We start from the raw sequence: 15,839 nt of genomic DNA on the forward strand, positions 1-15,839 counted from the left end.
GCGCGCATGTATGAGGACGCACGTGAAGGTGAACAAAGTGCCGCTTAGAAGGACAGACGAACGGTTCGTCTGTCCAAGTGGCGATAAAACTAACATAGAGTAGACAGCTCTTCCATATTGTTTCTTCTCGGGACCAAGAAGGTGAAACCTCCTTTTTTTTATTATTTCCTCTGCTCCCTATTCTTCCTTCCAAAAAGCCGGTCGCGCAGCACCTCCTGCACTTAGGCTTTCGCAGCACAAAGAGCAAAAGACTCAGAAAGCAGAAGGGGGAGAGTTGGAGCGCGAGCTGTGCTCGAAGTGAGAAACTACAGTGTCCTGTGTTCTGGCGCTCGCGCTCAACTGGGAGCCGGCGCGAGCTCTCCTCCTCCCGGTAAAGGATGATGATGATGATGCGCTGCGCGACTCGGTAACGGTGTGCTGGGGATCCCCTGCTGCGTCCAATCCTGACGTCTTAACCGGTGCGCGGTCTAGCGAGCGAGCGAGCCCGTAGATGGAGATGGTTGTAGGGTGGCTAAGGGGTCAGCGATGACTGTGAACTGTGAGCTCCGACTATGACAGGTGACGACGGAGGTGGGAGCAGCAGAAGCCGAAATTGTTTTGGCAGGTGTAGGTCAACATAGGACATAGGTGTGCATACATATATATATATATACATATATATATATATATATATATATATATATATATATATATATATATATATTTTTTTTTTTTAAGAAAACAATGCTTTGGTTTTGTTTTTGCTTTTTTGGGGGGGAGGTGAGAATTAGAGTCGGAACAAGAAATGATTTTATGACGCACATACTAAGCCTTGAGGATTTGATCAGAGTAAGGAAGAGAGCATTAGTGTGCACACAATGATAGTGCGCACACAAAAAGATGAGGTATGTTTACTGTCATGGAAAGGTTGACAAAGCACTTATATATATATATATATATATATATATATATATAACTAAAACAGTTATATATATATATAACTGTTTTAGTTATATATATATAACTAAAACAGAATTGTGTTTCCATATTTTTGTGAATGTGTGCCTTTCATATTACATGGTCAGTGAGTTTGTGGGTTATTTTTTTATGTAGGCTTTTGAAATTTCCATGTGACACACATACTTTTGAGCTGTCATGGATTGAGATGGAAGTCTGAGTAAATAGAAATGTGCAAGGGTTTGCAGGTAATTATTGCGTTTGCACAACAAAAGCAGGAGGACAATAGGGCTGGTGCCCTAAGTCTGCAAGGGTTTAGCAGTTCAAAGGAATTTACGCCTAGTAGTTCTGGTGATAGAGATGGTAGCTCCAGAAAAGCATTTCACAATGACATTGAAAAAATCAGAAATTTCTGATTATATAGTCCCAGACCAACAGAGTGGTGACTGGGAACAATGGATGGGGCTCAGATGATTTTTGTTTATTGGAGATAGTAAGGTCAATGACACAGAACTATCTAGTGGTAAGTTGCAAGGTGTGAACAGGATTCACCCTGAGATTCTAAAGGCCGTCGGGGTCACAGTAGTTTGATTCTTATTTCTACTAGTAGTTTTCTACTGTATACAGGGAAATCTTGTTGCCATCCAAAAAAGTAAGAGATATGCCCTGGAGAGTTTGTTTCAAGTTTGTGTTTGACCAGGACTGTCCTCTTTCCACAACTCTGATTGTGGTGTTTATGCCAGTAGCAGTATAGCTCTGAAGATGAGGATCTTTGATTTAAGAACCTCATCTTTGCCTTTTTTGAGTGTGTGTGTGTATGATGCGGTTCTGTTGGCATCTTCTATGACCTTCAGCAGGCACTGGTGTGGTTCGCAGCCAGGTGTGAAGTGGTCAGGTTGAAAATCAGTTCCCCTTTTTCTTTCTGTCCTTTATTTACCCAGGTAAAACCCCATTAAGATCCAGATTTTATTTTCACAAGGGATCTGGGCAGAAATCTGGACACACAAAAAGTAAAACAAATGAAAACATATGCACACGTTTAAAACAACTTACAAAATAGTTTAAAAGCAATGACACAAATTGATGGAAACATGTCGCATGTTTTTAAGAACCTCTCACAAAAAATTCCAATGAATTAAGATCAGACACCTTTAATTCAGACTGACCCCTGAGTCTGAGGCCGTTATTCTCAACCAGAAAAAGGTGTACTGCTCCTTCAAGGTTGCGGTGCAGTTTCTGCCACAAGTATCTGAGTGTTTGCATCAAATCGGCTGCTGCTCCGCTCTGGTGTAGTGAAGTAGAGCGGCACTGCTGGGACCGTTATCTGGGTTTCCCTCCTGGACCCGTTACCCCTGCAACTCGATTTTGGATATGCACATGGATGGATGGATGGATGGATGGATGGATGGATGGATGGATGGATGGATGGATGGATGGAGAGATTTAAGCATTTTTCTGACTATCTCCATAACTTATGAAAATACTTCACAACATAGACAAATAAAACGATCAACAAAAGTTAAAGTGCAAGAGCAAAAAGGCCTTTCTATGCATATGAAATAGAAGTGGAATGTGAGAAAAGGAAATGCTTGGCTATGAAGTTAAACAGTAAAATTAGCAAAGAGGCAAATTCAATGAGATTAAAAAAAGAACAAAACACAGAATGGTTTAATAACAAACACGTTTCCATCCCTAATGTTTCGTTAGAACATAAACAGAGAAGTTTACTGTGTATAATGTTACCTAAGCCAAATCTCAGGTGGAAAAAAGTTTCATCCATCCATTAGGTAAAGGTTGCCAAATACTTTCTCATTTGGGGACAATCCAATATAGTCCAGAGCCAGTAGTGAGTTACAATCATTCAAATCAATACTGGGTCCACTAAGGCGCCTGGAACACATTATTAAAAAAATGATCACGCCACCTCCTCACCTTTACATCAAGGGTTTGTCCAGTCACTTTACAGAGGAAGCTCATCTCAACTGACTCTATTTGCGATCTCATTTTTTCATCACATTCTCATGACAGGTGAGGGTTAGATCTAGAACATACATTGTCTGGTAAAAAAAAAAAAGAGAAAGGTTCCCCCTTTTGCTCGGCGCTCTCTGCACCATGGCAGAAGAGGAAGGTGTCCAAATCACTGCAAATGCTGTCACATTAATCCACCCCCTCTCATGAACAAGTTCAGTTCTTCTCTGCAGCCTCACATTGGTTTTCCTCTATACTATGAAGAATCTGGCAAAATAAACAGTTTGCAGCCTCCTTAAAGTTCATTTAAACAACCAGTTCAACCAAGTCCTAGGTAAAATTTAACAAAAAACATCTTTGCATTATTTTCACACCTGTAAGAAGAATAAGCAATTATTATTACATGCATTTAATAAGTTGTTACAAAAGCTGAAAGCTTTCTTAGAGAAAGCAGGAAGGAGAGCGATATACATGGCACTTCACTGCCTTCTTTTCTTTTATTACCAACATAACAATCTACTTGTGTATTTGTAAGGGTAGTTTATATATTCTTCTAAAAACATCTGTGCAATGAACAGAGCTGAGTGCATGTCCAACTTTTATTTGTTTTGCTTGTCCTCATTAAGTTATATGGAACAGGAAAAAGAGAGAATGGGAATGCTGGATCAGCATTAACTAATCACAATTACAACGTGCACATAATATGACCACATAGGTAGACCACAGTAAACACTTATTTTTAAATAGTTATTTTGAAAGATATGTTGACAATTCCCAAAGTAATCTAATCTAATAATGTCATTTTGTACATTAAATAAACTTTTACCTTTCTTATTTTTTTGTAATTGAAAATAATTCTTATTTGGTTTTAAGAGACAGTGGAGGGGCCAAAGAATCACATGTGGGTCTGAAGCCTAAATGTTCATATTTGGAAAAATGTGGATCCTATTGCATTCATATTTTGAGGTTTTACTGTATGTATTGTCTTGAACATGTCAATGTTTTCCTCAGTAAATATATTTGAAACATCTACATGAAATCTACACTGGATATTAGTAACAACCACCAAAAAAGAACACGAATGAAGGTAGCACGGTGGTGGCAGCATCATGCAATAGGGATGTTTTACAGCGGAGGAAATTGGCAGACTGGTCAGGATAGAGGGAAAGATGAATGTATCATTTTACAGAGAAATCCTCCAGAGTGCTTTTGACCTCAGACTGAGGGCGGCTGGTAGGTTTTCCACTAGGACAACGACACAAAGCACATGGCCAAGATCTCAAAGACTTGGCTATGCGCTCTGTGAACAACCTGGAAGGACCAAGCCAGAGTCCAGACTTAAATCAGATTAATAATCTCTGGAGAGATCTGAAAATGGCTGCACAGATGCCTTCATTCAATTTGAAGAAGGTTGAGAAGAACTGCAAAGGAGAATGGACAAAACTGTCCAAAGATTGTTGATCCACCTTTGGGACGAATTACAGTCTCTAGTTTCCATGAATAGCTCAAATAAATACTCAGCAAATGCTCCAAATACCCACGTAAAAATGTGGCTTTCTATTCTGCATACGTTAATACAATTTGCAACACAACACTATATATATGTATAAAGAGAGAGAGAGAGAGAGAAGGTGTAGAGGATACATCGTAGGCTTGCTTGCATTCCCTTATCCATGCACACACGTTTGCCCATGCCAACACTGAGGCACCCACTGACACGCCACAGACAGGCTTGCTGACACAATGACACTCTTCATCTAGGGACATTCTCTAAGGAAAATCATGCAAATTTATTCATCCTTTGGGTCAAAAGAAAGAAAACTTAAGGCAAAGAAAGATAAAAGAGTTAAAGTACGAAAAAATGGGGGGAAAAAAATCAGGGCAAGCTATCAAGAAAGTGTGAATGAAAAACTGAAAACAGAATAATAAAACAGCGACAAAAAACAAACAAACCGAAGGACAGGCAGAGGAGAAGGCTATTGTCAGGACTTTTGGCCAGAGAGGAGCTGTCTGTGTATGAATACTCAAGAGACACTTTGACACACACACACACACACACACACACACACACACACACACACACACACACACACACACACACACAACATGCACTCATGGCATGGCCTGTGGTCAGATGGTGTGCTTTGTAGCATAGAGCACAAGGACAGGTGTGTATTCAAGCAAAACCCTTCTCTGGGAGTCTGCGTGTGTCTTTGTGGTTTTTATTCTATATGTGCGAGTTAAGAGTTAAAATTCAGACAAAGGATTGGGTGGATTAACTAACAATGCTGACTACAAAGAAAAAAGGGAGTTTGTAAAAGTGTCACTTATGGAACCTCAAGTTTCAGTCGTTCAAACTTTTTTAAAGGAATAGAAAATCGAATCAATAATCACAACAAAATGCTCTCCTGGCATTCCTCTGCAGCATTGTTGCTCATTTCAACAATGCAGATCTGAATAAATTTGGTTAAAAAAAAGTCATATTTTTTCCCCCCCAGTTATTTACTGGAGTTCACTTTCCCATTTTCAAACTGATAATCTTCCAGCCTGTTGATTCATTTATCCAGTCTGAAAAAGAATCCCATGGTAATAAATAATTATTTTTAATCAATTTTACCTCTGCAACTATTAATTCTTGTACTGTAAAAACTTTGTATGACCCTCTTACCAATAGGAGTGCACAAATTCTTCTCCTATAACATTTTATAAAGTTGGAACATATGAAAGAGAGATTTTTGACCGTTCCTGTCTTGTTCACTCAGACTGGGATTCTCTCTGATGTTTTTTTCTTGTATATCTTTTGAAGAGTCAAACTATATTTTTAGGAGTTCATGTCTTGTTGTGCATTCTAATAAGATTCTAATAAAAAGTAGATAGCTTGTAATGGTTGCTATGGAGACTATGCAAGTCCAAACTTTGCTCTGGTTCTGTAACAGTGAGCTCTGGACAATTTTTACCTCCCATCATGCTCACTGTGCGTGGTGGCAAGATAAATAGAGGTCTTCGAACCACCCTGGTGAAAAGGGGGCTAAAAGAACGGACCTCTATGTCATGTCATGTTTATACCCCAGGGAAAAGGAAAGCCACTGATTCATTTTGAGAAAGTTTAACTTGAACTTTAGAAAGTGTGAAGTAGAAAAAAGGCAGATACTTTACATGCACCAGAATTATCAGGTATGTCACAGATGTGGCATTTTCTATTTCTTGCAGTGATATTTGTTTTTTACACTGAACAAATGCATTAATCAACTGTGCCAATAGACATTGAAAGCACTATATTATATCCTTCTGATAAATTTAAGACAGATACTTTTTTGTACATTTTTAACGAGGCATCCCACGTTAGACATGTTAGTATTCCAGTTAACCCTGGATCTCTTCATTAAATGGTTCCATTGGTTTTCTATGGCAGAACAATCCAGGAGCCTATCAGTGTTTTCATCATTAGGTTCTGTAGACTATATGTTATACAGAGGTGTGTGAATCATGTGCATGTAATGTGGATGTCACATTGTCATAAGACTGCAACAAAATAGCAAAACAAATTAAAAATTGTGACATTTGGATGTGTAAAAGCTGAACTAAAATTTTTCTCCCGCCAGGTTCATTTGGGTCTTTCACATGCACGTCTCTACCAGGGGCGCCAACTGATTTAAAGCGCTCTATATAGTACAGGGGTCCACAAGTCCAGTCCTCAAGGGCTACCATCCTGCAACTGCAACTCAAACACACCTTGATCAAATAAAATGCTCGTTACCAGCCTGTTGTAGAGCTGAATGAATGCTGGTGAAAGAATTCAGACATTTTGGTGCAGAGATGCATCTAAAAGTAGCAGGACTGGACTTGACTGCTGGACATGGGGGTCCCTGATATAGAATATAGCACAACCCCCCCCCCCCCAAGCTGCACTTGCCTATGATTATTATTTTTCTAACACTGTTCTGATCAAATGTCTTCCAAGGTTCTCAAGCCAAATGGCAGGCCTTTCTGGCAACAACAAACAGAAACATTACTTTCTACCAATACCCTTTATTTATATATTTAGGTTCACAAAAAGCACTTCTATTGGACAACATATAAAACAGCCTGGATGTCTGCCTGTTGGATCACAGTTTAGGAAAAGTCAAGCCAAAAGTTTAACTTCCAGCAGGAAGAATTTGAGGTAGAAACACTTGTCTGTCTGCTGAAAGAGACCACACACTCAAACGGTACGGTGTCAAGCCTAAGTGCTCAGGTGCCTTAAAGGAATGTTCCACACACAGAAAAGCTGAGACACATGCAGTTATAAAATACATTTGGAACCCCTCAGGAAAGGTGCTATGTCAGCCCTGTTTCCCTTACACCGTTGTACAAGAGTACCTACACACATGATGCACAAATTCCCTATAGCAGATCACTTTACCGATGGATTGGGTGCATGTTAAATGCCAGATGAACCTTTCTGTACTTGCCTTGAGGGGACCTAAAATGTGCTTTCCTGACTGAGTCTGTGTGAGTTTCTGCAGTTCAGGGACTGAGGTATAGGATTCCAAACATCCAGACTAAAACCAGCACCCAGACTTTGTACGTTCTTTTTCTTGGCAAAACAAGCATTCCACTGAGAAACAACGCCTGGCTTCAGGATGCAAAGAGAGCTGTCGGAAAAGCTCAACAAGTTTGCGTCCTGAACTGCTTGTTTTAATGATGACGGTTCTGAAAATCACCATAGCAATATTGATTATGTGTAAGGTGCTGTGAGACATGGCACATACGCAGCTATTTATTGTAGACTTGGCATTGATTTTAGCTCAGGTGTATGAATCAGATATCAGAGGATATGAAAAGCATCTTCTGTGGTTAAGACTGGAGCCATGGATTTTAGGGGTAATTAATACCAACAAAAAAGGTAATATGGGTCTTTATTGTGGTATCTGCAAAGGGAAAATACAGAATAAAATTTACTTCTGTCTTTGATCAGTCAAAGTAAAGATTACCTATGAACAACAGTTGATGCTTGATCACACTTACAGCCAGGGACAATAAATTACATCCTTAAATTAAGAATAAATGCATCCTGAATTAAACAGAAAACATCTGGAGTAAAAAAAAAAAATCAAAGAAATCACTTGAATAAGACAAACTTATACATCTTGAAATGGTGCTTTGCTGTCTGAAATGTTTTTAACATGAAGTGTCTGTTAGAGGCGCTCTGTAATTAGTAGCAGATGTACTGAGTCGTATCAGGGTTAATAGTGTCAGTTTGCAGTGGTTGCAAATGGTATCATATGCCAGGACAAGCAATATGTCCAAATGTAGAAGAGCAGGGTCACACAGGTGAAAAGTTCACCTGGAGCTGAGTTTCAGCATTTAGACTTTTTAAAATGGGTTTCTGTGGTGTAGTTGTCAGTATTTGGTGTATTACTTGCATTAGACAGAGATTTTGCACATTTCATTTGCTGCAAATGAGAAATTAAAGTTCCAGAGGAGGGCTAAAAAAGTTTAGATTTCATGCAGATGTGACAACTTTGTTTTAGCTCATTATGAACTTTACAGGTTTGCTCAAGGTCATACAGAGAGACATGTTATATAAGGTGTATTGTTTGTTTTTCCAACCACTTTGCGTTCATGTTACCACACAAAATTCCATATGCAGAGGCCGAATCGACTGATTCTATGTCCACACAGATCAGAGGGATCAGACAACCTGGTGTTTGTCTGAAGAAAAACTGAGAAAGTCTCAGCATTTATTTCTTCATAAAGGCAACAATTATGGAAATACTTAGAATTTCAGGTGTATAATTAGAATTTTGTGAGGACATTGCTATTTAACATTTTGAAGGATGTTTTGCCGAGTATAAACTTAAGACATTTAGAGTGGTGCGCTCCAGGCTGTTGAAATGAAGGTGAACCCCATGGTGAGATCCAAAGAACTCCACGAAGCCTTCAGAGAGGAGGTTGTAGCAGATTATTGCTTTTGTAAGGCATTTAAATAAGTCAATAAAAAAACTGAACTCAGTCATTGCACTGTACAGAAAACAGACTACAAGTGGAGAATATTTAAAAAAATAAAAATCAACCCAATCCCTGGTTTGGCCCTCTTAGCAAGCTCTATCCGAAAACGTACCACAAGACGCAACAAGAAGTCTCCAAATGGCCTAGAATGTAACAGCTGAACTTACAGAAGTCTATGGTGGATATGAAAACACATGCTTACATAGTCAGAAAGAGACTGGATTGGTTTAAGTTTCACTGGATTGGTCCAAGGAGGAAACCTTTAGTTTGATAAATACTCTTAAGAAAGCTAGAATACATTTTAGAAGAGATCCGGACTTTGGACAGATGAGTCTAATATCTGGACAACGGGACAGAAGACAAGTTTGGCTTAAACTAAATGCAGCATTTTAGATAAAAAATCAAACAAAGAAAAAACTGAACCAAGTGTGAATACAGACCTAAAACTGTCATGGTTTGGATATGCTGTACTACAGCAGGACTTGGTAAACTCTCCATCCTAGAACTTAACATGAATTCTGCAACGTATCAGAGAATGATCCAGACGAATCTAAAACATGACAATGAACCAAACCATACCAGTAAGCTCACCAACGCCTGGCTGAGAAACAATCAAAAGAAACCCAATATGTGGATGTTTTTAATAGAAAAGAAAGACGTTTTATGTGCGCAGCTTCATACTAACATGTGCAGGCTGAGTTGTCCCACTACATTCTGCTGACAGGGCACTTTTATATAAGAAATGATATGAGGAGGGAACACAGATCGTCTTACACATCCACACAAACATACATATGCTCAGTATTTATATATAGATTATTATTCACATTATCTGTTTTGTTCAATGCCCTGCATTGTCCTATGTGGTGCACCAATTTTCATGATCATTATGGCAGTTATGCAGTTTTTGTACATTACCCATCAATACCTGCTCATTTAAAAAGATGATCACCTGCAGAATCAAGAAAAATCACTTTTCTTCAAATATTCACACGGCTTTTTCAAAAGCAATTTATATTAATGTCATCTGACTCACTAATGACAACAGTTGTTGATTAAATGGACATATTTGGCTTTCACTGATCACAGCTGGAAGCACGTTGTGTAATAAGGAGAATGGTTCTGAAACTTTCCAATATGGCAACGCTTGGTGCATGTTTTTGAATAATAACAATAATCTGAAATTACAACGAGCTATCAAGCTGAAATTGGATAAAAATTACCTTGACTTTCAAGAGCTGTTACAGAGGGGGAAATAAGCTAATTTGATTCCTAGAAGTAGAACCAGAAGTCCCGAAGGATTTCTTTGTTCTGTGGTTGAGTTATAAAGAATTAGAATTCAGTCTTAATTAGGAACGGTTCAGACCTTTAATCCTGCTGGTAATTTGACGTGAAAAGGATCTTGCATATGAGTCACACAATTAGCTCTATAGTGATAAAATATTCTTTACATTTAGGGCCTTTTTGCAACATCAACACTGGTAAATTAGGAAGTACTATTTATGAGTACTAATTATTTCAAATGTAAACTTAAGTTGTGGGAAATCTGTGGAGTCGCAGAATTGCTTTTTCTTCTTTTTTCGAAGTTCTAAATTGTTTTTTAAAGTTTTTGAGCCGTCATTGCTGTCAGGTTTACAACTATTACATAAAGATCTGTACTGATCCTTAAAACGGGTATTTATTAATCAAATTCAAACAAATTGATATTTCACTGTCCTAAAAAGTTACAGTGAAATTAAATCTTAAATATGTTAAGGTTTTTAGAAAAATATGATTTCTGTCTTTTACAGATGCATTGTGGTAGGCATTAGATATATTTTGGTTACTATTGTATCAAACAGTAAAAATAAGTACATCTTATTCTGATTTTTTTGCAACTTGAAGAACATGATCCCTTGTCTGTTCACAAAAAATCATGCTGTCTTTCCTTAAGTTCTTAATTTCTGTCTGTACGTCTTCTGGAATACATCTGGTTAAAAAATCTGCAACAGGAAAAAAAATAATTGCCAAACATTTCTTTTACTGGTACATTAAGCCACTGTATGATGATTAAAAGAGCTGCTCCATGTTTCAGGCACTCTCTTTCCAATATTATTTGTCTGTGTAGACCCCAAAATGTCATCCCATTTCTTGAAATGATAATCTTGATTGACATGTTCCCTTCCTAAAAACAACCAGCTCCTTAGTCTTGATCAAGATGTCTCTTGCAACAACGTTGTCCGCCCATTTCTTGATCTCAGTTTCCCACCTAGCACTGTCACCACCTACAAACATGCTCATCAGAGTATTTATACAGATGACAGGACTCCGAATTGTTGTGGACATCTGATGTGTCCAGGGTGAACAGAAACTGTGAGGGCGCAGTGCCCTGCAGTTTACTTATCACTTAAGCAAGTGATCCAGACACAATAAGTTTGACCCCGGCTTTCAGTCACAGCTCAGACGAGAGCAAAGCGAATTTTAACATTAAAACCAAACAGGACAAAACTGTCCAAGACTTGTAAATGTAACGGGCCTCTGAACTTCTTTGACAAACCATTCCTAACTACAACTTTAATAAGTCATTAACACACTCCCCTACATTATGCCCTGCAATATTTGTCCCAATAATTTTAAAATTAATGTATTTGGGTTATGGCGCTGTATCCATTTTTGCAAATAAAGTATGCAAACATAAGTAAAAAAAAAAAAAACATTTCAGACAAGAAGCACATTTTGTCATTGAATTTCGCATGCTTGACATTCCTAAAAAGATTTGTTTTTTCTCTCCAGACCTCTTTTGTTCTTTAACCAGGAGGAGTAGTTCATAATTAAGGGCCGACAAGAATTAGGACAGTGGAAAAATTGGATTAAATTGACTTGAATATCGATGAGGAATAGAGGTCTATCCTCCTGTGTGATATAATGAATCCCAAGCCAAGCCATTTGACGGTTGCAGTATTTGAAGTAGCACAGGAGGGGGCTGCTTGAAAATCTCCTACTGTGGCAGCTTTCTAAACCATCTCAGCCTGGAACAGAAACTGAATAAATTTTGCTTCTCCCATGGACTCAAGCTTATTATGTTGCTCTCTTGCTATGGTGGCACCAACCAAAAACTGGGAGCATGACCCACTTTTGGGAGTTACCACTCATAATGTGAAGACACATTTCACTTTGGCCTGAAGTCCTACTTACAATGCTGTAAGTACAATGTATGCCTCTGTTAGCTGCAACTTTAGTCAACTTTTTATTTCTTTGTTTAGATTTGGTGCAGTTGCTAAGAAATGTGAACCTCCTGGCATCTTCTGGGTCCTCCCAGGCGGCTCTCAGACAATTACGCTCTGCTGAAAGGTGACAGTGATATTAGTAGCTGACAGAGAGTTGCAGTGGCAATGTTCTATTTAGTAAAAACAACACTGGCTGGCCTCATTGCAGAAAATGTGTGGCGTTCAAACAAACTGATAGCTGATTCCTGTACTCCATTTTGTTTCCTGGTTAAAATTCGGCTTCATTAGAACATTTTCCTCTTTGTAAAATCACAAACTAAACTTAAATTGTAGTTTATAAAAAATGTGTTTTATTGTTGGCCACTGACTAGCATTTCATGATACTAACACCAACCAGTAAAAAGGTTATTCTGCATGGTGTTATCTTTCTTGCCCTGAGTAGATTTCAGGTTTTATTCTTGACAAGGGACATGGCCCTAATTTTAGCTGAATCTCAGAACTCTGAGTTTTACCCTTCTTTTTTTTTTTCTAAAAATCCCAAAAAGCTTAGAGACTGGCTGTCAGCTGTCGCAAAAAAAAGCATTTGTAAAAATTTTGAAATCATTTTTTTTCCATTGAGCTGAGCAAACCACAGAGCAATTCTGAGTTGAATTTTCCAGTGGCGCTTCAGATTGTTCTGGATTGCAGAGGGACTGGCGATGCGATGACATGTCGGAAACTGTTGTGGGTTTTGCATGCAGCCTCGTCTATGTGTGCTGTTAGGTTGTGGCTGTACTACCTGCACCGTGTTGTGATTATGCAAGAGAAAGTCTGCTGTGTAAAAAAGCATGCAAAACAAAAAAATAATAATTCTTACCGAATACACCGTGAGTGCCAGTATGTGAATACCTGTGTCTGTCCTTTGATTCAGTTTGACATATGATGCAGAGAAGCAAAAATTGACATTGACTGAACAGACTTTATTGTGACTTCTGCGTCCTTGGGGTCCTTCAGAAAAGGCCATGCCTCAAACACACTGATGTAATTCCCATCGCCTTCCGACCAGCCACAGTGTTTGAGACACGACTGGGAACAATTCTTTGATTAAAAGAGCAGTGTGTGAGACAGAGAGGGAGAAATGAAGAGACGAAGATGGCGTCTCAGCATGTGATCACACACAGAATTAGAGAACAGCTCGCAAACGCACGGAAGAGGAAAAGCTCCTCTGACCTTTTCGCATCAACAGCACCTCTCAAAAAGATTCCAGGTTGAGTTTTACTTATATATAGATTGCAGTTCACCTCCTTATACAATGTTTCTTTATATATGTGGTTCTCAGTGGAAGAATCCTTGAAATTGTTTTTTTCTATATATAAAAAAAGGTAGAAAATGCACAGCTTATTTAAGTCTAACTAAACATCAAACAAACCAAAACAGATTTGCCTTCTTACTAAAAAAAAAAATAAAAAAGTCCTTGCACCTTCAGGATTGATCCTTTTTTTATTTTCATTTTTTCAAATATGTTTTTCTTAATGGTTAAACTAAAATAGTAAATAATCTTTAGTTTAGTTGTTTAATCATGTTTGCAAAACCAAGATTTAAATCTTGAATATTTGACATTATCTGTCATTTTTAAAAGTTGTACAATTATAGTTTCATCTAATGGTATTAAAATAAAAAGTTAAAATAAAATGATGTATAAAACTATATAGGATGTCAAGGTTTTGAACTATAAGGCCATGGTATAATAAAACATCAGTAATATATAATATCTCTTGAATACATATACTCATATATATTTAGATATTTTATGTTATTTATTTATTGTTTTGTTTTGCTTACACCAGTTACCACAGTTGTGATTGCTGCACCTCATTCAGACTCTGACCCATTTTCCCAGCAGTCTGCTTTGGTACTCAAAAATACACTCATCATTATTCAAATTCATTTGCAGCTGTAAATACAGTCGATCTATGCAAATGCATTAATCTCAGAGCAGCATTCTAGATAAGTTTAACTTCTGTTTAATGCACAGCTTGTATGTAAGCATGGCTCCAGAGTGGAGTCTTCAGAAGAAAGACTTTGGAAAACTGGTTAAAAAATAGATTAAAAATAGTCTTGATTTAAATTTAAGGTTTAATGCTGGAGTTTCTACATTTACAAGTGTTCGAAAATCTCCTTGAGACAAACAGGAGATATTTATCCACAAAGAACCCAAAATGCCTGTATCTAACCAGAGTACATTGATAAAATAATTAGTCTTGATTAAACACAAATGTGCCCACTGCACTGTGGAAGTTATCTGTTCTCCGTCACACTAACACAGATTTCACAAAATGTCCTCCACGAGCAGGAACGTACGGTTCAAAGTGTGCTGAAAAACATACCAGATTCGAGTACAACAAAGAGATGAGAAATTCTGCCGCTTGTGCTTTCTGGCTGTGTTTGCGACGGTAACTGGTTTGCAAATGGAACAACATTTAGTCAAACAAAAGTCAGTGGATGAGAGTGAAGAAAAGATGAAGCAAAGCCGAGAGAGCGGAGACAAAAGAGCAGGTCAACGGAGCGCTCTCCTCTGCTCCGACTTAAAAGAGATACACACCCAGTGGGGACCTGGATCGAAGAGGGCTCTGAGAGAAAGCTTGTGTATTTAATTATGCATGTGTCTCAGAGTAAGAGGTAGATTTGTATTTATTTGTTAATACAACTAGTAAAGCAGCGTTTGCACATGTGTGATTTCTCTTTGTGGGTGAGGTGTCTCCTCTCTCAGTGTGCAGTTTCAACATCACACCCCTCTTTCAATCTATAATCCTTCTCTCCCCAGGCATTTCACTCTCTTGCAACTCACCGCCATGCTGAGATAAAGTTATCCCACTGCACCCACTATCATTTCTGCCCATCCGTGTGTATATAAGATACAGTTTTTCCAAAACGTCAGCCTTTGTTGCTGCCGTCTGTTCAGACAAACTGCATGTAAAATACACCACTTTAATGATTTAAAGCAACAACAAACACCTTGATTTTAATGGAAACTAATTGATGTTAATTGATCTCCTTTAAACATGGAAGCTTTTTAATCGCTCAGAAAGCTATTGGGAAATATTTTCTGGCTGTAAACATGGTTGTACTGCTTTAGATATGGCTTAAAGCAGAAAAGTAGCCTTTTATTTTCAGGGCCTTTTAAAAGTGTTCAATGTTTTCACATTTTGTCACATTGCAAACAAAGTGTAAATGTTTTGGTATAACCAAAAAAGCATCAAACTATTTTTTATTAGAGTTTTATGGAACAGATAAAAACAATGCAGTGGATAAATGTGTTTTCTTTTAGTTTTTTTTTTTCCTACTAAAAGAAAATAAGTGTGACCTGAATTGAGTCCCCTTTTATTCTTTCTTCCATTAATATAATTGAGGGCCTTCAAATTTCATATAAAGGGAACATTAGTGAAAAAAAAAAAAAAAAAAAAAAGCAGAGGCCAAAGGGACACAGCAGGGGAAAAGTTGCAGAAATGTTAAAAAAATAGGGTTAGGTATCTAAAACAATATTCCAACATCTCAACATCTCCCAGAGCTCTGCTTAGCCCAGAATTTGGAGGTGGACAGATAATGGCATAACTGCAAACATACTGAAACATGGCAATGCATCTAAGCAGAGACGTTTACGCCAAAAGGCCCAATGGTTACTCTGGAGGAGCTGCAGAAATCCTCACACTCTTAGAAATGGCACAATCAAGACTGATGACAGGCAGTAAGCTACCGTAA

General features: G+C 38.0%; 1 protein-coding gene across 1 annotated transcript in view; it reads right to left on the reverse strand.

Annotated features, from left to right (window-relative positions):
• Positions 1–252: 252 nt before the first annotated feature.
• LOC148161200 (uncharacterized) overlaps positions 253–15,839 on the reverse strand; it is a 110,143-nt gene continuing 94,556 nt past the window's right edge. The window contains exon 7 of the mRNA XM_088007604.1: positions 253–511. Coding sequence (XP_087863730.1) covers positions 253–511 — 259 coding nt within the window. The remainder of the gene's footprint in view (positions 512–15,839) is intronic.

This window comes from Poecilia mexicana, unplaced genomic scaffold, assembly GCF_051168715.1.
Source record: "Poecilia mexicana isolate PSO_F unplaced genomic scaffold, ASM5116871v1 scaffold_1, whole genome shotgun sequence".
NCBI lineage: Eukaryota > Metazoa > Chordata > Actinopteri > Cyprinodontiformes > Poeciliidae > Poecilia > Poecilia mexicana.